The sequence below is a fragment of the Cheilinus undulatus genome, linkage group 23, assembly GCF_018320785.1.
Source record: "Cheilinus undulatus linkage group 23, ASM1832078v1, whole genome shotgun sequence".
Lineage (NCBI taxonomy): Eukaryota > Metazoa > Chordata > Actinopteri > Labriformes > Labridae > Cheilinus > Cheilinus undulatus.
Genome location: NC_054887.1, coordinates 6,005,233 through 6,027,586, shown reverse-complemented (window position 1 = coordinate 6,027,586; position 22,354 = coordinate 6,005,233). Strand labels below are relative to the sequence as shown.

The 22,354-nt window shown below is 39.1% G+C and overlaps 1 protein-coding gene across 9 annotated transcripts in view; it reads left to right on the top strand.

Annotated features, from left to right (window-relative positions):
* dock4b (dedicator of cytokinesis 4b) overlaps positions 1-22,354 on the top strand; it is a 222,183-nt gene that overhangs the window by 65,648 nt on the left and 134,181 nt on the right. For 6 of the 9 annotated variants that reach the window (XM_041780984.1, XM_041780985.1, XM_041780983.1 and 3 more), the window contains exons 4-8: positions 3,044-3,084; positions 6,441-6,496; positions 6,580-6,676; positions 7,194-7,372; positions 15,249-15,333. In XM_041780984.1, the coding sequence (XP_041636918.1) occupies positions 3,044-3,084; positions 6,441-6,496; positions 6,580-6,676; positions 7,194-7,372; positions 15,249-15,333 (458 nt within the window). The remainder of the gene's footprint in view (positions 1-3,043; positions 3,085-6,440; positions 6,497-6,579; positions 6,677-7,193; positions 7,373-15,248; positions 15,334-22,354) is intronic. The other 3 variants (XM_041780989.1, XM_041780988.1, XM_041780986.1) reach the window with 1 other exon arrangement.

Sequence of the window (22,354 nt, the reverse complement as noted above, 5' to 3'; positions counted from 1 at the left end):
CTCACAGGCTCTGTGACGTAATGTCCTTTTAATATATAACTGGTGTAAAAAAAAAACATCAGTTCTTTCAAGGGGAACATAAACTAAAAGCACATCGGTATTGTGCATCACCAGAATGTGGAGCCTTCAACTGCTTGCTTGAGGAAGAAAGACTCCGCCTGCGAGTCGCATGCGATCATATCTGCCTGTGCTGGGAGTAGCACGCTCTCATACCACTATTTCAGCTGCTTAAGGAAAGTTTTCTTCTTCAGCTGCTCAGATAAATGTTCCGAAACTTTGTAGCAGGTCCTGTTTGTTGAAAATATTAATCCAGTGTAGAAACCCGCGGTGTGTTCAGGTAACCTCAGTAAATTAGACGACTGTATTCTATGTTATGATGTCTTCAAATGTCACATAAAAGTGGGAAAATTTTGATTTTGACGAGATACTTCAATAAATACAGTTGTTAATATGAAGAATGTGTTTATATTTGGGGGATATAAAGTAGAGGTTACAGACTGAATCATAACTTTTTAACTCAAGAACTACTCAGCTAAGACCACGTGTAGTTTAAATGTTTGCTCTAATTTTGTCTTACCACCAAACTAGAGAAAGTATCAGGACTCGGCTCAGTAAGGAGTATTGATAAGGGTGTCATCATCAATACCCATTCCCTACCCATACTATTATCACTCCCCCACCAAACTTCACAGTTGGCACAGTGCAGTCAGGCAGGTAACGATCTCTTGCCATTTGCCAAACCCAGACTTTCCCATCTGATTGCCAAACAGAGTAGCGTAATTTGTCAATCCACAGAACACATTTCCAATGATCCACAGTCCACTATAGGTGTGCTTTACACTAGTATTAATTTTGGCAGCCATTTTTTTTATTTTAGTCATAATTTTACTCTTTAGACAGAATATCTTTTAGTCTTAGTCCCATTTCAGTCATTTCTACCCTTTTTTAGTGTTAGCCTAGTTTAGTCGACGAAAACTCAAAAACATTTTAGTCTAGTTTTAGTCCATAAAAAGTCCTCACATTTTAGTCTTTATTTTTAGTCCAAGCATTTATTCTCTTGCCTAAATCTAGTACCAAATCATGGTAGTGTGCTCTATACACCTGCCAAACCTGGGGTCCCTACTTTCTACAGCTGAGAGGCAGAATAGCTACAGATGCATTATTTTTGACAGATTTACTTATCATGGATTTTGAATGCCTGACACAAACTACATAACCTCTTAGTCTAGTTTTAGTCATCGTGAGGAAAACTAAACGTAGTTTTTGTCAGTTTTAGTCATCACAGATCTTTTTGTTAGTCTAGTTTTTTTCATGAATTAAAAGGCTGTCGACAAATAGTTTTAGTCATAATTTTAGTAGACGAAATTAACAGCTTTACACCACTACATCCAACTTTTGGCACTGGATGTGATGTGAGGCTTGCATGCAGCTGCTTTGCCATGAAAACCCATTCATGAAGCTCCCACTGTTCAGTTTTTGTGCTAACATTAATGCAAGTGGAAGTTCAGATCTCTTCAGTAATGGAATCTTTTATGCACCATGAACCTTAGTAGTCTTTGACCCTGTTCTGTGATTTTACGTGGTCTTCCACTTTGTGGCTGAGTTGCTGTTGTTCTTAAACACTTCCACTTTCTGATAGTATCCCTTGCAGCTGAACTAACTTTTGCAAACGTGGCATCCATCACAGTCCCACGCTTGAAGTCACGGCTCTTCAGGACGACCCATTTAGTATAAAAAATGTTTGCAAATGGAGACTGCATAGCTAGGTGATGATTTTATACACCTGTGGCAATGAGTCTGATTGATCACCTGAATTCACTAATTAACAGCTTGGTATAAAAACAAAGACCTTCATGTTCATCCGGTAAAGTTTATATGCCCTAATTTGCAGGGTTCATTAAAAATGTGTACAGTTAAAATAGGGACGCATCCTAAGGAGTTTCAGTATCCTAGCAGTTAGCACTGCAGGTATTCACTGAAGGCCACTGCTACACTAATTTTCATCCTCGTCAGCTGTAGTTTTTTATGGGGAATTATAACTACTAAAAAATGTGAGTTTTTATTCACCTTCTCATGTGTTTGCAGCCTTTTGTTGTCATGTCCTGCTGATGATTACTGATAATTTCTCGCACTTGACTTTGACTTTTTACTTTAAAAGAAAATGTGTCACATAACACGACCTCTGCTACTGAAGAAGTGACTCATCTAGGAAATCCTGAGCTTGTTTTCCACAGTTCAGACCCAGACAGATTACTCAATGCTCCTCAGACTGTGCATGCTGAAAACTGCAGAAGTGACACACGCTGACACCAACCCAGGCAGTGATTACATTTGAGCTATTTAGCTAATGCTCTTATCTGAGGGGATGTACAGTGAACGCAACAGTGCAATGAGCTAAATCATCACATCGGGAAATCAAATAGAAACGTATGAGATAGTTTCCATCACTGCGAAAGCCCCAACACATCCTAATTTGGCTTGAGGCCAGATCAGAGTGTGTAATGGTGTGAGAAAAGCGTATGCAGCTTTTTCGCCCTTCTTTCACACCTTTTCAGACATAGTCATAGTGAAGTTTAAAGGCTTTTCAGTGGCTTTGTGCTTCACATGTATCTCCTCTCCACACTGTTGTTCATTAGCCTGTGGTTGCTGCAAACACAAGTTGCTAAAAAAAATCAGGTGGCTTTGTACGGCTATGCTCTGGAGGGCTGTTACCACAAAAAAAAAAAAAAAAAAAAAAAAAAAATCTCAAATGGTTTTGACATTTCTGCTTGCAGGGGAAAATTCTTCTGTGAAATAACTAGTCAGCCATCTTTTTCACATGGCACTCAACTGAATTAAAACTAAATGCCTGGTGGGCTTATTATTACTTTTTGTACGTGTGGAGTCACAGCAGACATGCATGCTTTTCCCTTAGTGTCCTTCTCTTATTAAATATTCCACACTCTCCATGCCACCTCTTCATGCATACCCTGCAGTCTAGGACAGACATAAGTAATATGCATATAAACGTGCTGCAATTTTAACTGGTGCTTTGTCTCCTCAGGCTGGTACCGAGGATTCATCCTGAAGAATCCAAATGTCAAGGTGAGGAAAGTTTTTCAAGTTTGTGTGCATGCTTTGCTTATCTTTCTCTCCTTAATTTCACCCTCTCCTCTGATGCCTTCTCTCACAAACAGCTTCCAGTGGTTGCTGCGTCAACTGAAAAGTCACACACAGCATTATTATGGACAGCTGCCACAAACAGTTTAGACAGATTAAATGACAAGTAACCGTGACGTATTTCATTTGCTGTGCTTTACCAAATACTCCATGCTGTCAAGTGGGTAAACTTTACACTTCTGTGGTTAAAATCCTCAGCATGGTGGTAATATGCTGCTTGTATTTAGCAGCTGCCCCCTCATTTGTTAATTATGAAAGGCTCTTTACACTTAGGCCGCATAGCCACAGCTGTTTTGTGTTATTTTACCCAAGAGCTCTTCTCAAGAGCTGTGTAGGTGTCTATATTTTGTGCTCTGTAAGTTCTCTTTTTCTGGCTGAAACTAAGTAATTAAAAAGTTAGAGCTGCAAAAGTTGACTGATAACATAGAAAGAAGAGTAACCAACAAAAATTCATCAGTTGTTTAGGTTTTTTTGAACACTTGCAAGGTACTTAAAGGTATAATATATAGTATTTTAGCACTTAAATATAAAAAAACTAAAAATTGAAAACTCTTGGGTGCCATTTGAGCTGAGCAGGTAGAAAGATAAAAACTGAAATACCACACTGTCATAATTATTCACACCCTTTGCAACAACACTTTAAATTTAGCTCAGGTTCCTCCCATTTCTCTTGATATATGCTGAGATGTTTTGCCACCTGCATATCAGAGCAAATGAGGTCAAATGAACTGCCTGCAGAGCTCAGAGACAGGATTGCTGCAAAGCACAGATCTGAAGAGGGCTAAAAAACATTTCTGCTGCCTTGAAGGTTCCCAAGAGCACCATGACTTCCATAATTCTCAAAAGAAAGAAGTTTGGTATAATCTGGAATCTTCTCACAGCTGGTTGCTGGACAAACTCAGCAATCGGGGGAAGGGCCTTAGTAAGAAGTGACCAAGAGCCTGATGGTGACTCTGACTGAGCTCCAGAGATCCTGTGTGGAGATGGGACTAAGTTGAAGATGGACAACATCACTTCAGCCCCTCCACTAATCTAGGCTTTATGGCAGAGTGACTAGACAGACACCTCTCTCTCCTCAGTGAAAAAGCATGACAGCCTGCTTGGAGTTTGCAAAAAAACTCCTGAAGGACTCTCAGACTGTGAGAACAAGATTCTCTGGGCTGATGAAACCAAGACTGACCTGTTTGACCTCAGTTCAAAACATTATGTCTGGAGGAAACCAGGCACTGCTCATCACCTGTCCAATTTCATCCCAACAGTGGAGTATGGTAGTGGCAGCATCATGCTGTGGGGCTGTTTTTCAACAGCAGGGACTGGGAGACTGGTCAGGGTTGAGGGCAAGCTGCATGGAGTGTACAGAGATATCGTTAATGAAAACTTGCTTGGTAGTGCTCAGGACCTCAGACCGGACCAAGGATCATTGTCCAACATGATAATGACCCTAGGCAACCCCTGAAAGTCCTAGTGTGGCCTAGCCAGAGCCCTGACTAGTACCAAACCAACATCCAACATGATCTTGAGAGGATTTGCAAAGAAGAATGGCAGAAAATTCCCCGGTCCAAGTGTGCAAAGCTTGTTACATCATATTCAAAAAGACTAAAGGATATAATTGCTCTCAGAGGTTCTTTAAATAAGTAATAAGTAAAGGGTTTGAATACTTGTGTCAATGTAATGCATTTTTAAAAAATAATGCATTTGCAGAAATGTCAAAAATCTGTTTTCACTTTGTCATAATGGGGTAGATGAGAATAAAAAGGCATTTTTTTAAAAATGTAGCAACAGGCTGCAGCATAGCAAAATGGAAGCAAAGTGAAGGGGGTCTGAATACTTTCTGAATGCACTGTACATGATATATGTGAAAAGAGATACCTAAAACATGCAGACTATTAAATATCTGTGAAAACATCTACAATTGAAAATGTATCACAATTTAACATACATAGCCAAATGTGAATGCCTCCTTGTCATTTTATACCTTCTTGGAAACATCCAATGAGATGAGCTCATTAGGTGTCCAGGCTTTTTGTAACTTGCTCCAAGTAAGTGGAGCAGCAAAATTAAATACCTGTTTGCCTGGTTCAGTTTTGACTGTTGTTACAGACACTGTACTTTCTAACTAAGGGTCTAAAGAGATAAGAGCTTTTATGACTTACTTTTTTATTTTATTTATTTATTTTTTGAATTAAAATTGTATTAAGTACAGAGCCATAACATTCAACATCACATCTTGGGAATAAGACTTCCTGTTCCTTTATTTTCCAGAAAAACAAAACAAACTGAGCCACAAAGTATGTATACAACACAGTTATAATAATAATAATAATAATAATAATAATAATAATAATATTGATACATGCATACATAAATAAAAAACAGATCCAAGTCCTCAGCCCTTGGCACATCTTCACAAATAGCAAACCAAAAAATGATATATATAAAAATAAGATAAATAAATAAGTAAATTAGTAAATAAATAAATAAGTAAATCAGTAAATAGATAAATTTAAAAAAAACACAACTGTATATTTAAAAAAGATAAAAATAAACAAAAATAAAAATAATAATACAACACAATTAAACTGAATGAAATCAATTAAAAAAGAAAAAAAAAATAAACATGACAACTATGTAAACTTGAGGAACTTAACACTTTTTAAATGTAATTATTTAAATTTACCTATTGACAAAAAAAGACCATCCAATATAGAATACAATGTCCAAAATGTTTAATCTAAAAAAGTATCTTTGTCCCCAGCCCTACCAAAAAATGTAAAAGTAAACTGAGTTGTAACCGCTTATTTAAGCTTCACTTTTGACACTGAGAAATTGTGTTGTCAAGAATGACATCAGTATTGATGGTATGAGATGAAAGCTTTACACATTTTTATTCAGGAGAACACATGATGATAAAAAAGAGGATTAAATTGAAGAGTTCAAACTGCTCTCTTTGTGTGTGCGTTGCACTTAACCTCAGATATCTCGGCATAATTCTTCTTTGATCATTGAGTCAGTTGGGAGCAGGTTTCACTTTATTAGCGTCAAAAAGGACACACACATCAACACTTTTCATCTTTTGTCTCCTAAATCCCATTGCTCCCTTCTTTTCTCTCCTTGTCTGCTCCTTTCTCACTTTGCCTTTCTTCTTTAGGGGAGAAAAAAACCTCACAAACACACTTACCTCTGTATTGATTTTGTGCATCATTGTTGCACGCTGACAGTTTAATGCTAACAGCTCTGTGTGCTAATGGCTTCTCATTAACCTTTTTATCTTGTGCCCAAAGGGGATCTTCCCATCCAGCTACATCCACTTGAAGAATGCCCACGTCAAGAATAAAGGGTAAATAGTGCCATGTGTTAACGCTCTCCCATTCTTGTGTATTGTTGTCGATGTTTGAACTTCATTTTCTTGATTGTTTGTAGGCAATTTGAGACCGTCATCCCTGTTGAGGACTCCGTCATCACAGAAATGACGTCAACGTTGCGTGACTGGGGCGCCATGTGGAAACAACTCTATGTGGTAGGAATCCACACCCATGAATACTCCATAAAATGCACGCTAATTGCATTGATTTAATTCCACAAGTGCCGAAACTGAGACGCCTCTTTAGGTGTCTCATGAAGGGAATATGTTTGGCCTTTGGGTGATTGTTAAGCTGCAAACAGTTAAAGCTTTTTCTTACACACTCATTAGTTGGATTGATTGTGTTTGTAGCCTGTTAAGCTATCTGGGGTGCTGATTAAATCGAGCTTGATGAATGCTCACAGATCAAAGTGCGTACATTTGTGGCAAAAAGCAGCAGGACACTGGAGCTAATTTGCACAAATCTGTTACAAGTCCCTCTTTTGGCTTCTCTCCCTTCCCTCGGTTGTACTCCACCATCACCTCCTTTTCACAAATGTTTTTGGGTTGGCTTGTGACTGTATAGTTTCATCTTCTTATCTGTGTCTCCTCCTTATCTTTCACCCTCATTCTGTCGTTCCTTTCCGTCAATTCCCCTTTCATTCATCGGCGTTTGCCGCCTCTTCCACTCAAGTTTTCCCCCTCTGCCTCTCTTCTTCCACAGAAGAATGAGGGGGATTTGTTCCACCGGCTTTGGCACGTGATGAATGAAATCTTGGACCTGAGGAGGCAGGTGCTGGTAGGCCACCTCACCCATGACCGCATGAGAGACGTCAAGCAGCACATCACAGCGAGATTGGACTGGGGCAACGAGTAAGTAGACAGGGCTTGTTTTTAAAACCCACAATCAAAATGTTTCACTGTTCCATCTCAAAGGCCATATCTGTTGTTGTGTTTTAGTTCTAAGCCCATTGATTATTCATCGGTCAAACTTTCCTGCCAGCTTTTTTACACTTTTCCACCCTTGGATTCCATATTTTATCCCATAAAAATCAAATACAGGTACAGAAAGGCTTTCCTGAGAGCAGCGATCCATCACAGGGAACACTGTCAGCTTTATGTTTTATAAAAAGATTAAAGGAAGTTTTTAATGCATGGTAATGCAGCTGTGAACCAGAAACTTTTTGGTGGATTCAATAAAAATCTGACAGCATTGATTTGGTAGTGGGTTCCTCAAGTGATCTTTTTTAATGAAAGATCCTGCAAAATTCCTCTCATGCTTTTCACGTCATTTATATTGGATTTTTGTTTGTCGTCTCCTGTGAGCACAAACTTTTGAAGGAACTCAGAGCAATTTTAGCAGGTCCCTGATGAAACAAAGAAATGTTACTGATGAAACACAGGGGTTGTTTCATCTTCCACTTGCCTGACCAGAAATATACAAAGCTGTAATGAATTAGATTCTGCTCCATTTCAGTGAATTCAGTTGTTGACTTGTCTAAAGCTACAGCACCACTGTGAGTAAGGTTTCTCCCTTGGTGTGTTTTTGGAGGATTTGAATGAATGAATGAATTCAGTGCCAAAAATTATTCACCTCCTTGGATGTTTTACCCTTTAATTGCTTTTATAAATCAGTCATTGTCAATATAATGTGTCCTTTTTTGACAAAAAAATACAAAAAAAAAAGGTCACAGTTAGTGAAATAGGATCACCTAAGTGCAGTGAAAGTGTCTCATGTGATTGTGGTATTGCCACCACTGTCCTGGGAAGGTACAGTCTTATTCATAAGTATTCCTGGCTATCATTACACCACAAAGACAAAAGAACACTCCAAGCAACTCAGAGAAAAGGTTATTGAAAAGTATAGGTCAGGGGATGGATACAAAAACATTTCCAAGGCTCTGAACATCTCCTGAGTTCAGTTAAATCCATCATCAAGAAATGAAGGAATATGGCACATGTGTGAATCTGCCTAGATCTGACCGTCCTCACAAATTAAGTGAGCGTGCAAGAGGAGACTAGTGAGAGAGTCCACCAAGACACCTATGACTACTGTGGTGGAGTTACAAGCATTGGCAGCTGAGATGGGAGAGACTCTACAGACAACAACTGTTTGCTGGATTCTTCACCAGTCAAAGCTTTATTAGAGAGTGGCAAAGAGAGAACCTCTGTTGGAGAAAACTCAGATTAAATCTGGACTAGAGTTCACCAAAAGGCATGTGGGAGACTCCATGGTCAAGTAGAAGAAAGTTCTTTGGTCTGTTGAGACCAAAATGGAGCTTTTTGGTCATCAGACAAGATGTCATGTTTCGCCGACACACTAACCCCACTGTGAAGCTCGGTGGTGTCAGCATCAAGCTGTGGGGTTGCTTCTTGGCAGCTGGCACTGGAAGGCTTGTAAAGGTAGAGGGTGAAATGAGTCCAGCAAAATATAGGAAAATCCTGGAGGACAGTCTTATTTAGTCCACAAGAGAGCCATGGCTTCAGAGTAGTGGATTTTTCCTGAAGACAATGACCTGAAGCATACAGTAAAAGCTACACTGAAATGGTTAAAGACAACGAGGTGAATGTTCTGGAGTGGCTGAGTCAAAACCTGGACCACAATCCAATAGAGGATTTGTGGCTGGACTCCAAAAGAGCTGTTCACACCTGATCCCCGTGCAACCTGACAGAGCTTGAGCAGTTTTGTAAAGAGGAATAGAGGAAAATGACAGTGTCCAGATGTGTAAGCCTGATTGAGACCTATCCACACAGACTGAGTGCTGTGATTGTAGCCAAAGGTGCATCTACAGATTATTAACCCGAAGGGGGTGAATATTTATGCAGTCACTTATTTTATTGCACATTTTTAAATTTTTTTTTTAATTATAGCCATTCAGAAAACCTCCATGGGGTGAATACTTTCACAGGCACCATATTTATTAGTATCAAGCAACCACTTGTTGCTACTTGCATAACTGTGACGAGTGGTAGAGCTGCAGAACTCAACAACTAAAATAGGAATCAAACTATAAGCACTGAGCAGCATGAATCAATCTCGTTGACTAGTTATATCTTCCTTTCTGGTACTGGAAACAACACTTAAGATCAATAGCCAGAACAGGCTCCTCTTTCCCAATAGCTCAATTTTATATCTGCAGATACTGCTTACTAATCTGATATCAGTCTTCTCTTTCCTCTAAATTAAAATGTCTTATCTCACCATATGAGCTCCACCATGGCTGAGTGAATGCAGCTGATATCACACTAAACTGAGACACTTAATTTCACAATGGCATAGACAAAGTGTTTAATATGGATCACTTTGCGTCTTATTGGGTGGTGCATTATTTGCTTTTTGGACTCATAAATCGACAATTTGATTTTTCATTCAGACCAATCACAGTATGTTCCCTATATGTGACAAACGGGGGGCTTATTTGAGTGTCTGCTCCAGTCTGTTATGCACATAAAGTGTATTTAGAAAGTTTCTAGAACCCCTACACTTTTATCAGTTCTGTCATGTTGCAGCCTGATGCTACAGTTTTTAGATTTATTTTTCTCTCATTTATCTAAACTCTTCACCCCATCATGACAAAGTGTAAAAAAACTTTAAGAAATGTTTGCAAATGTGTTGAACACTGACACAAGTATTTTAGATCCTTTGCAACAACACTTGAAATGTAGCTTAGGTACCTCCCATTTCTCTTGATCATTGCTGAGATGTTTCTACCTGGAGTCCACCTTTGGTAAATTAAATTGATCGTCTCTGAGTTGACAATGCATTTTAGAGGAGAAACCAAGCCATGAGTTCAAAGGAACTGCCTGCAGAGCTCAGAGACAGGATTGCTGCACGGCACAGATCTGCAGGGGGCTACAGAAACATTTTCTTTGCAGTGAACATTCCCAAGAGCACAGTGGCCTTAATTCTCAAATGGCAGAAGTTTGGCACAACCAGGACTCTTCCAAGAGCTGGTCACCCAGCCAAAGCGAGCAATCAGGGGGCCTTAGTAAGAGAGGTGACAAAGAACCTTATGGTCTCTCTGATTGAGCTCTAGAGATCCTGTGTAGAGATGGGACACACTGCAGCCCTTCACTGACCTGGGCTTCCATCTAACCAGAGTGGCTAGATGGAACCCTCTCCTCAGTGCAGATCAGTGATGGTTGTCCTTCTGGAACTTCAATCTCCACACAGGATCTCAGGTTCTTGATCACTTCTCTCACTAAGGGCCTTCTCCCCCGATTTGCTCAGTCTAGTTGGGCGACCAGCTCTTAGGAGAGTCCTGATTGTACCAGCCTTCTTCTAGAAGTAGCCGATCTTTCGTTCTCTTAAGAAAGATAGGTTGTGAGCCCCTGGCGTTGCATATTGAATATGTAGGATCAATCTTCCTCTTACATAGGAAATTTTAGATCGCAAAATACCTTCTATGAAAATGCTGTGAAGTAGTTTATGTTAACAGGGTCGCTGGAGAATCAGGACCAACAAATTCCCTGTTGCCTTAGTGGGGGAGGGGGGTGCAATGAAGAGAAGGCCAGCAGTGGGTTTGCCTTATTCAAGCTGGTTGAACATTTGACTAAAATTTAAAGAAAATAAGTTTTTTTTAAATATAAATATATTTGGATGCATTGCATCCATTCAGTATCTTAGAAAACTAATAACTGTGATCAGAAATGCAAGAGATTTTTTAATCACTGTGTCCAAGCTACTGGCTCTTAAAGCTTAAGTTTCTTTGTATGCACAGCAGTTAATTCATTCCAAGCCTGCAGAACTACATTATCTCCCCCAAAATTAATGAACAAAATAAATCACTTTGTTTTCACTGTTGGGGAAAACTATTTCTGTCTTAGGAGGATTTAAATCAATCAGGGGGGAAGCATAGTTTAAGAGAATGACTACTAATGATGTGGTTTGGTATTTATAGAAGTTAGTTCATTTAATTTAATGGCGGGTCATTCAGAATGATTTAAAGTCATAAATAAAACACCGGATTTTGCTGTAATTGGCTTGTTTGTGCATAATGAAGCCAAAATAATTATTTAATTCTTGACTACACACATGCTGACTTTAAAAATAGTAGCGATAGATCCATAAACAAAAGTATGGTGAAGCAGAGCTGCAAGAGTCCAGAGTTCTGTAAATAAGGTCAGAATCACTGATCCATTATCTGAGTGAGTGGTAGTTGTGAAAAGTTAGAGATAAGGTTATGTTTTCCAGACAAAAGTATAATGAACATCAGAAAATATACAGAAAAGCCACACATTTCTGCACAGGAATGAACTAAAATGCAGAAAATAAATTGTTTATGCTCTAATTTCTTGGGACTAGTGGACCCTGCTCATTATCTTCATTGTGCTATCAGGCTCTAGTTTAGATGAAACCAGCTATTTACTTGCATTAACTGAACAGGTGAAAGGATGTAGATTCCTTTACACTTTAACCTAACTTGTTGGTTGTGTTATCGAGTAGTTAAAAGCGTTGATCTGCACCACAGCATTTTTTGTACTCCATCTTTTCTCCAAAAATCACATGCAAATTACAGTTTGGCCTTATCAACACTCAAACTTGATTGAAATAGAAAAGTTTCATTTTTTGGAATATTTTATGAAAGACATAAAACATGCTACATTTCTTTACTTTCTCATGACTTCCTAGAGGTTTCTCATACCCTCTCTTCCTCTTTCTCTCCTCTGTCTTTTATTGTCACCTTCCATCCCTGCAGGCCCACTCCTCACTCAATCAAATCCACTCTGTTCTCCTCTCTTTTTTTTCTTTCCATGCCATGGGGCTGAAATAATAAAAACCTTCCCTGCCTCTGTCATTCTCCTTTTTTGTATCTGTCCCTACCCTTCACTCTCCTTCATTCCCCTGCTGTAGGCTCTCCTCACATACGTGCATATACACACACACACACACATCTCTTTAGTGGGGAGACGGGTGGACAGTCCTGCGCTGTAGGCTGTAGTCCGGTCGACCAGGCCTGTCTCTTTTATTGCTGACAAGGAGACACACTGTCCCCATCTTGGTTGGCTGGAAAGGCTGTCCTGGAGGAGGATAGAGAGGTGGAGAGGAGAACGATGAAGGGACAAAGTGAGAGGAAGAGCTGTTCATAGAAAGCCATGAAGGAAAAGAGTGAGTTAAGAGGCTGAGGAAGATAGAGGGGAGCAGTTTTAGGTAGAAAGAGGACAGCAGGGAGCTAAAGTGAGAGGATATTTCTTTCTTATCCCTCTTTAAAGAAAAGGACAATCTGTCAAGTTTATTTACAGGCCTTAAATAGATGAGCTGACAGCTCTATATTATGTTTTTTTCTCACTTAGCAGGGTCTCATCCAAACAGGGTGGGATGCCCCCCTAGAAGCTGTTTAGCCACCTGAGGTGCCACTCCAAAATCCTGCACTATGACTGTCCATTTGCCTTGTTAGCATCCTATGTTGCAACAGGATGCTTCAGCTATGTTTGCATTTTAATATTGCACATTTCTTTTTTCAAGACTAACACTTGTGACATTGGACAAACATGTTTTTGAGACATTCAAGGAGTGGAAAATAAAGAATCATGTTTTAAAGTTGAATTTAATTGCTTCCACTGTGGAATAAAACACAATTTAAATCAGGGCCCATAATTAACACCAGACAAACATCAAATTCATTTTCCATTTGGTTGGGAAAATTCAGAGTGTGGAGAAATGTTTGTACCAAAATAACCATTTGATTAAAAAAGAAACAAAACCCTAAATTTTCAATTTGTATCATAGATTCAAACATTTATAGCAAAATGGATGTAAAGTTTTGCTTTGCAATGAAAGTAGTGTATTGCTAACCCACCGCTATAGATATAAAGGTGCATCTCAAAACAATTGAACATCACAGAAAAGTTAATTTTCTTCCTTTGATTTAAATGAAGGAGTAAAACTTCTATAAATTCCAGATTCATCATTACTTAGTGAAATATTTACATTTTTTTTTAATCTTGATGATTATGGATTACAGCTCACAAAAATTTGAAATCCACTATCCCAAAATTTTATACAGAACTCTGACCTTTTGGAGAAGTATGCTCATTTATGCACTCAGTACTTGCTTGGAGTTCCTTTTGCACTGCTGGGGTGTTACAAGACCCAGTTTGCTCTGATAGCAGCCATTAGCTCGTCTTGACGTTTCCCCAGAGATTCTCTGTGTGGTTTAGGTCAGACCAGTTGGCTGGCCAATCAAACACAGTAACACCACAGTCATCAAACCAGTCTCTGGTTGTTGTGGCTTCCCTGTGGGCAGGTGCCAAGTCCTGCTGGAAAAGGAATTCAGTATCTCCATTAAGCTTCTCAGCAGACGGAAGTATGAGGTGCTCTAAAATCTCCTGGTAGACAACTGACAGGGTTAAATCTGGACTTGATACAAACTAGTGGACCAACAGCAGCAGATGACATGTGACACCAAACCACCCCTGACTGTTGAAACTTCAATGGTCTTCAAGAATGTTGAATTCTGTGCCTCTCAGATCTTCTCCCAGACTTTGGGACCCTGATTTCCAAATGAAATTCAAAATGCACTTTCATCTAAAAACAGGACTTTGGACCACTAAGCAATGATGCTCTTTGTCTCTTTAGTCCAGGTGAGAAGCTGATGACATCTATGGTTCAGGATTGGCTTAACACTAGGAACACAACACTTGTAGTCCATTTCCTTGACCTGTCTGTGTGGTGGCTCTTGATCCACTGACTCTGGACTCAGTCCACTCCTTGTGAAGCTCCCCTAAGTTCTTGAATCTGCTTTGTTTGACAGTCCTCTGAAGGCCGACTCATCCATGTTGCTTGTGCTCCTTTTTGTACTAAACTTTGCACTTCCAACTTTCCATGAATATACTTTGATACAGCCTCTGAGAACAGCCTGCCCTTTCACCCATGACCTTCTGTGGCTTGCCCTCCTTGTGGAGGGTGTCAACAATTGCCGTCTGGGCAGTAGTCAAATCAGCAGTCTTCCCCATGATTGTGGTTGTGTGTACTAAACCTGAGTAAACCGTAATCATCAAGATTGAGACAAAATCTTGAAATGTTTCTGTTTGTATAAGATGAATCTAGAATTGATAGAAACGTTACTTTCTGAAGTAAATAATGGGGAATGGGGCATGATGCATATCGGTATTGATATTGGTATTTCAAAAATAAGTTCAGGAACATTGCTATATCGAGTATTGGCAAAAATCGAGCTTGGTGCATTCCTAACATAAAATACCATTGCATTTAAGTACAAGGAAATGTATTTAAGCATTGCGCCATTCATTATTCAAGTATAAAAGCAAATGAGGAGATGCAAGAAAGGCCTCAGGCTAGAAAGGAGGAGGCTGGGGTGGTGGAGGCGAAGCTTTGCTCTTTGATCAGCACTGGTGAGACGGAAGTCAAATTTAAATATCTGCCTTGAGAGAATGAGCTGTGATTTTTTTGAGAATAGTGGAGACAGTAATTCAATCAGCTGACGCGGAGCTTCCTTTTTGTGTTGTTGCAGCATCTTTCTCCTACTCCTCTGTTGTCAGCCTGTCAGAGCTTTGCAGAGACAGGCTGACAGACACAAGCATACACTGTTGCATGCACACAAACAGGCACGCAAGCCACCACTAGCAACTGTTTTCTGTGTGGGACATCAGCTAATCAGCTACAACTGTTGTTTTTCTGTCAGCTAGTATTAGTGGTGGGCTAACTAAAAAAGCTAGTAAGATAATCCGTGTTATTCCTTTTCTCACTGTGTGTTTTCTGTTTTCTGTTTGAATCTTTGTGTTACAGACAGCTCGGCTTGGATCTGGTCCCAAGGCGAGAGTTCAGCATGGTAGACCCCGACGAAATCAGCGTCACAGAGCTTTACAGATTGGTGAGTGACTTCTCCAACTTCTACAACATAAGATGCTTTTTTTCCACAGTTACACCTCAATTATGAGCCTGGGTAGTGAGATCAGCCGTCTTCTGTAGAGTTCTGGATGAAATGAAAACATTTGAAGTCATCTGTCAGAGACTAACAGCTGATTCTTGCTTCAAGCAAACATTTTATACCACACGATCTCTGACTGATGGCAGCAGACAGTTGAAGGATGTTTCACCAATTTGTTCTTTCAGTGCTTTGTGTGATCCAGCATATATGCTCTAAAGTGGTGTCAGAAGCTGTCCATCATTGGCAGCGATCTCTTAAAAGTTTTATCTCAAAGCTGGCAGGTGGTAGAGGGAGTTGTGGGAACTGCAGGCAGTGTTAAACCCTCACCAAGCAAAGGAAACGGCAACTGACTTTCAATTTTATCTTTGGTAGAACAGAATAATTCTGGACAGGGATACAGTGAGGAGTCTTTCTGATTACCGGTTTCTTTGACATGTTTTGACATTGCTTTAGTAGCTGTTGCAGCACATTTGAGTCTGTCACACATTTTCTATTGAGGTATTTTGTTTGCCTAGTTTTCAAGATTTGATAGACGTTCAAATATCTGTTTCCTCTGAGCTCTTTTTGGACTTCTCTGCCATGTTGGATCTAAGTTGGGACTGAAAGTTCATCCAATGAGGATGGAAACAGCAATTGGCAAAGCAGTCCCGCCACAAGCACAAATCTGTGGTTATTGATCCTGCTGATTATGCTTCATCCTTTAGTTTTCTCAGTCTATTAAGGGCTACTTTTCCATCTTTTCTTTAAAGTTTATTTTGAGAGATTCTATCATAAAATGATAATCTTTGGTCATTTAATGTTTTCTTTAAAATTCAAGCTTATTTTTAGAGTTGGGTTGTGAATTGCTCCTTGCAACACAGTTTGATTCAAATCTCAGTTCACAGTCTTAGATCCAATTCACTGATGATCCCTTGAAATATAGAACTATATGGCCCTGTCTGATTCAATTTGGTCCAATTGTTCTGTGTTTCAGACCAGTGTAATTGTCATGGAAAGGTAAATGGTCAGCACAAGTCTTACAAGATTAAAGTTACTGGGCCAGAGCATGATGGGATGAGCTAAGAAGACAAGCAGCAGAGCAAACCAGTAAATCAGTAAACCAGTTTTTCAATGTTACAGTTGATGCCCTGACTAATTTGCTTTAAATTTCTTACCAGTCGAGGGCTCGATAGACTGATGTACTTGGATCTTTGACATCAGAATTGGGATAGGAATTTTAAGCTACAGTGCCATGAACAAAAAAAGTACGCCTTTCCTGTTTTCTTTTTTTTTTTTTTTTTTGCATATTTGTCACACTTAAATGTTTCAGATCATCAAACAAATTTTGATATCAGATGAAGATAACCTGAGAAAACACAAAATGCAGTTTTTTTTAATGATGATTTCATTTATTTAGGGTAGTAAGTCATCCGAGCCTACCTTGCCCATGTGAAAAATTGATTGCCCTATATCCCTTGTTAACCTCCTAAGACCTGTCCAGAATGTCCACCAAAGATTAAGGAGTTTGCTTAAAATTTGGAGCAAATATGCCGTTTGGATATTTCAGGGAAGTTGCTTGGAAATTTTCAAGTATTCTCATGGAAAGAGAGATGGATTGGAAGTTTTGGGGGAAATATCCTTTGAATATTTCTTTTGGCATATTCAGGGAAATATGAAAAAAATTGTGGGGATGTTTGGGAAAATGTGTTTGGAAATTTTCAGGCCATTTTATGTAAATCAAGGAAATTAATTTGGATTTCTTTAGGAACTTGGAGCTGGGGGGTGTTCCTTGGAATGCTGAAGAATTCTCATGGAAATTTTGAAGGATTTGTTTGAATGTTTGGATGTTTTGTCTTTGTCATGAAAATTTGGAGAACGTTTTTGTTAATTTTTAAGAATTAGCTATGAAATTTTTGGGGTAGTTGCTTTCAAATTTGGGGATTTCTTTAAGGGATTCACATTATTTTTTTAACCTTTTAACTGTTAGAAAAGGCTTTATGATAAAGTTTCACTGAAACATTTGAGGACTTTCCAAAAACTTAAGAGTACTTTTTATGGAATACTTTATAAATAAGAAATTTAACAGAAGTTCTGGGTAATTTCCTTGATTTTTGGGAGAATTTGAGTGGATTTTTGGAAAGGAAAATTTCCAAGAAATTCCTGTTCAAAGATCAGGCAAACTCTCAAATCCTACTTATTCCAAATAAATGGGAGAAACTTAAAATGCTTCCAAAACTAAAGCTCAGGTCTCAGGAGGTTAAATCTCTAATTAACAGTGAATAACCATATTTTTAGCAAGGCTGAGTTCAGTTTCATTAGCCACACCTAGGCCTGATTACTCCCAGAACTGTCGATTCTAGAAATCTCTTTAATAGAACCTGTCTGACAAAGTGAAGTAGGCTAAAACATCTCAAACAGCAACACGTCATGGTGTTATCTAAAGAAATTCTAGAAAAGATGAGACATTAAGTCAATGTGCATCTGCCTGTATCAGTCTGGGAAGGGTTACACATGCATTTCTAAGGCTCTGGGACTCCAACAAACCTTGGTGAGAGCCATTATCCACAAATGGAAAAAACCTTAGAATAATGGTAAACCTACCCAGGAGTGGCCGGCCTACCAAAATTACTCCAAGAATGCATCGAGGAGTCATCCAGGAAGTCACAAAACTCCCTAAAACAATTCCTAAAGACCTGCAGGCCTGGCTTGACTCAGATAAGGTGATTGTTCATCTGTAGTAAACTAACACAGCTTTTCATCAGCATTACATCATACCAACAGTCATTTTTTTGGCTATTTAATTTGAGTCAACTTTACCTGTAATTGTGCCACAACCACAATCGGTGCTATTAAGTACCACTCAAAGCAGGATGATGCACACTGCCTTACCTCTTTTTTGTCCCATCCCAACCAGTCTTAGTTTCAGTGATTCCTGCTCACTTGGCTATGACCTCAAAAGTTAAATGTCTGAATCTCTTTAATTGAATTCTTTCTCTGTGCCTCTGTTGCACTTCTCTCCTTCATTCCCCTACTGTTTGCTCCCACCTTCCCCTTCTTATTTTCTCCGAGCCCCATCCGCTGTTACCGTGGCAACCACTTCTCTGCCCTGTTACAGTGCGGGGAGAATAGTATCACACACACACGAATACACACTGTGACGGCTTTCCTTTTGCAGGGGTAATTGAAGCTCTTAATCCATCTGTTTCTTTTTTTTGTTTGTTTGTCAAAACAAAAGGAGGCGTAGCAGAATAAAAGCTACCTTCATTAAAAGGCGTATGAAATGAGCAAATAACTGCAATTTCCCTTATATTGAGACTGCTGCCATCCTCGCGCATAAACACACAAACATACCAACACATTAGCTCACACCAAAACACAACGCACTGTAACACCAAGCTCAAATCTCGTCAATATTTTTTTCAGTGAGATCTTTGTTTATTGGAGCAGCTTCTTTGTTTCTGCCTTGTGCTCTGCTGCTGCAGTGAGGTTTAATTGAATTGGGATGGGGATTACCTGGCGTGTATGTGTGGGTCTGTGTGTGTTCTGAATTGTCAGTGGGATGCTACTGTGGGAAAATGTAGCCTCGCTGCTACATTGTGAGGGAGAATTATGAGAATCAAGAGAGTTATATGATCTCTGTCCAGTGAGAAATAAGGAGGAAGCTGAGAAGAATACAGAAAAGACCTTTGGACTTTAGTATATAACAAGGAGGTTTTAACCAGAATTTCTTTACATCAAATATAATAATAATTATATAATATAATACGGCTTTATTTGAGAATAGGGATACTTTTAATGTCTTTGTATTTGCAAATCAATCTGTACTTACATAAAATACCATATCAATCTCTGAGTTCAGCACTAGCACCCCAGACCTAGTTGATAAACAGTATCACCTGGAAAGCGAATGAGATAAGCAGGGGAAAAGGGACGAATGGAGCAAGAATAAGAAAACGATAGAGATATCCAGCCATTCATCAATACATTATCTGTACTGGTTATCCCAGACTATCAGATTGTGTGCTGGCAGACACTTCTAACAAAGGCTTGGGTTGGCTTATTTTATATTTTGTGGTTTGGTAAATACTAGGGATGGGATTTTACTGTATTTTAGTACTCCAGTACTCACAAGGTACAATTAATCAGTTCTCCAGTACTCTCAAATCATAACACAGGGCTGTGGGTGGCCCACTGTGTTATTTTTATCCTCTTCTGTCAATCAGCACTAGAAGATAATGTAACCGAGGGCTATTATCTAGATAAATATGGATGCTGATATTTGACATTGAACAGATTGTCAGCATGTTATTTTTCCAATTATCATCCAATATCAATGAATTCAAACGAGTGCTACTTTGGCTTCGCTGCATGGTAAGTCTTCCTCTGTAGTTTTATTTTCACCCTTCACAGTCCCATCTAATATCAGCCCACAACTCTATCTGACTGGCTTGATGTCACATAGCTAGCAGCCAATCGACACTGAGGACTGGGTGGCACTGACACGCAAACCTCAATATCCTTCCTAAGCCCTGAGCCCTATGGACTTAATTGGTTGCACCTAGAAAGTGATTGAGTTCATGAGGCTGCAAGGGGTCGAAGTGGTGCAAATAGGAATGGGACAGCCTGTTGTGTGCAAGCGTGCCTTGCCTGCAGACTTATTTCCTCAGTGGTTGAAGGCTGTTTTATATCATGCACTTAAAAGAAAACTTATTTTTTGCAGCATAGACACTGATTGCACTGTCCATGTTTTTTTGTTTACCATTTGCTTTTTGTTCACTTCGCTTTTATAGTGTTTGCTAGCGACATACGTCACAATACTTTGAATTATCGGTACCTCTGCTGTCTGTTAACATTCCCTTAAGTTTATAAGAGCCACCAGGGGCGTAGCTAGAGATATTGGGCCCCTGGAAAGAATATCACACAGGGCCCCCCTTAGCTGGCTAGCCAACCAACAAATGTTGCATCCTTTTAACAAATATTTATGCATTTTAATGCATTTTTTTTTAACTATTTCCCCATTTATGAGCATTATTTCTACTATAACTAAACTAATTCACATTATTTTTCAGCTTTGGACTACACCATTTGGACATTTTTAAAGAAGGAGCAGAGCCCCCCCCCCGTACTGTATTTTACTCTAGTTGATACAAATTTCAGTCTGTTGACCGATTCATTTAGTTACTTTTGATCCAAAAATGACACTGATTATTAAAAAAAAAAAAAAAAAAAAGTAACCCCCCTGTGCTACATCCCTAAGAGACAATGTTTTTAGACGTGCCTTTTGTACATATGCAAATATTGGGACAATTATACTCTGTGCTATGCCATAAGCCAGTCTTACTCAACCCTGCTCAACCAAAAAGCCAAATCGTTGAAAAATATCCTCGCAAGAGCAACAATCTAAGCGGGGAAAAGGGCCAAAAACAGGATAAGTGGCAATAAAAATAAGTTAAAGAGGCAAAATGGTCAAAAAGCGGCAAAGAAGTGGCAAGAAAGTGTGAAAATTGGCAAAAATGGTGAGAAAAAGTGGCAAAAATGGACAAAATAATGGTGAAAATAAATGAAAAGAAACTAAAATGGGCTTAAAAATGGGGAAAAGTGGCATTTAATGGAAAAAGGCAGTTTAGGTGAGTGAGGAGGGGCAAAAATGGCGATAAAGAGGATAAAAGCAAGATAAAAAAGGCAACAACTGGTGACAAAGGGCAAAAAGAAGTGGCAAACTTTGGCTAAAAAAGCAGTAAAAATAGTTTAAAAGTGGCAAAAAACAGGAAAAAAAAGAAAAAAATGGCGAATGAGGGCAATGGAAATATACAGCGTTGACGATTAAAGCCTACTGTAAGAGTGGGAAACAAACTGATTAATGTTACTTGCAGTAGGTCATTTCTGAGGTCAGCGTCGACCTTTTAAAGGTTTTCAGGGGAAATAATATTTCAAACGAAGAAATGTAAGAGCCACACGTTGAGTATCACTGCCATAAAATGTACTTACAGTCATACCAAATAAGACTTTGCTACACTGCTTTGTTGGTGAGTGAAATTCAACCAATATTTCTATAATATTTTGATAGTAATCAGTTGTTATAAGCGTTTGTGTTCAGAATACTTTATATGTTGTTAACTTGCCAATCGGCCAAGTGGGGCAGCTGTGATTTAAATAGTAAAGTCAGCTCTCTGGTTCAATCCCAGTTCTTGCAACAAACATGTTGAAATAATTTTGGGTAAGACACTAAACCCAAACTTCTCCTGAGTGGCGAAACCAGCGATCTGTGGATGCGTAAGAGTGGCATTAGTCAAGACTGATGGGCACAGCCTCTACCATCAGTGTGTGAGAATGAATAAATCACATCGTAGAAGCACTTTAGGTGGGAGGAAAGACTTGAAAGCTGCTCTTTATGTAGTCCAGTTAATGAATCAGCCTTGAATATAGACTGTTTGCTTTCAGGGTTTGCCAATTCTGCATCAACTCCAGCTTCACCTTTTGTCCAAATTTGCTAACTAAAGATGTAATAAAGATCACAAAACATGAGGCTTCAATAAAATGTTAATAGTTGTGCAGTTCATTCATAACGATCATTTCATTCTTAGGCGTTTTGGTATGAGAAGAAAAGGCTCAGTCTTTTAATTTTCACTTAAGCAAAAAGTACATTTTAGTAGGAAAGTCCTGTAGCGCCTGCTTTCTTGAGCAGTTATCTAGCTACCTCAGTACTTTTACTTTTGAATTTAAAGGCCACTGTGCTTTGTTCAATCCAGTTTAGCGCAGCAAACAAACTCCATGAACCAGCTTGCTAGCGTTAAGTTTTAATTGAACGTTTTTGGCTTTGGTAACTAAAATATTCCACTGAAAAGCTGAAAGTTTTGCACAGCCTGAGGCCGTTAGCTGAGAGGACACAGGCTTGTCCTTTCTTTTGAAGGGTGCTTGTCTTTGTTGAGTTGGGCTTGTTTTTAGTTGACTCATTTGACTCTACTTTGAAAACACCATTTAAAGC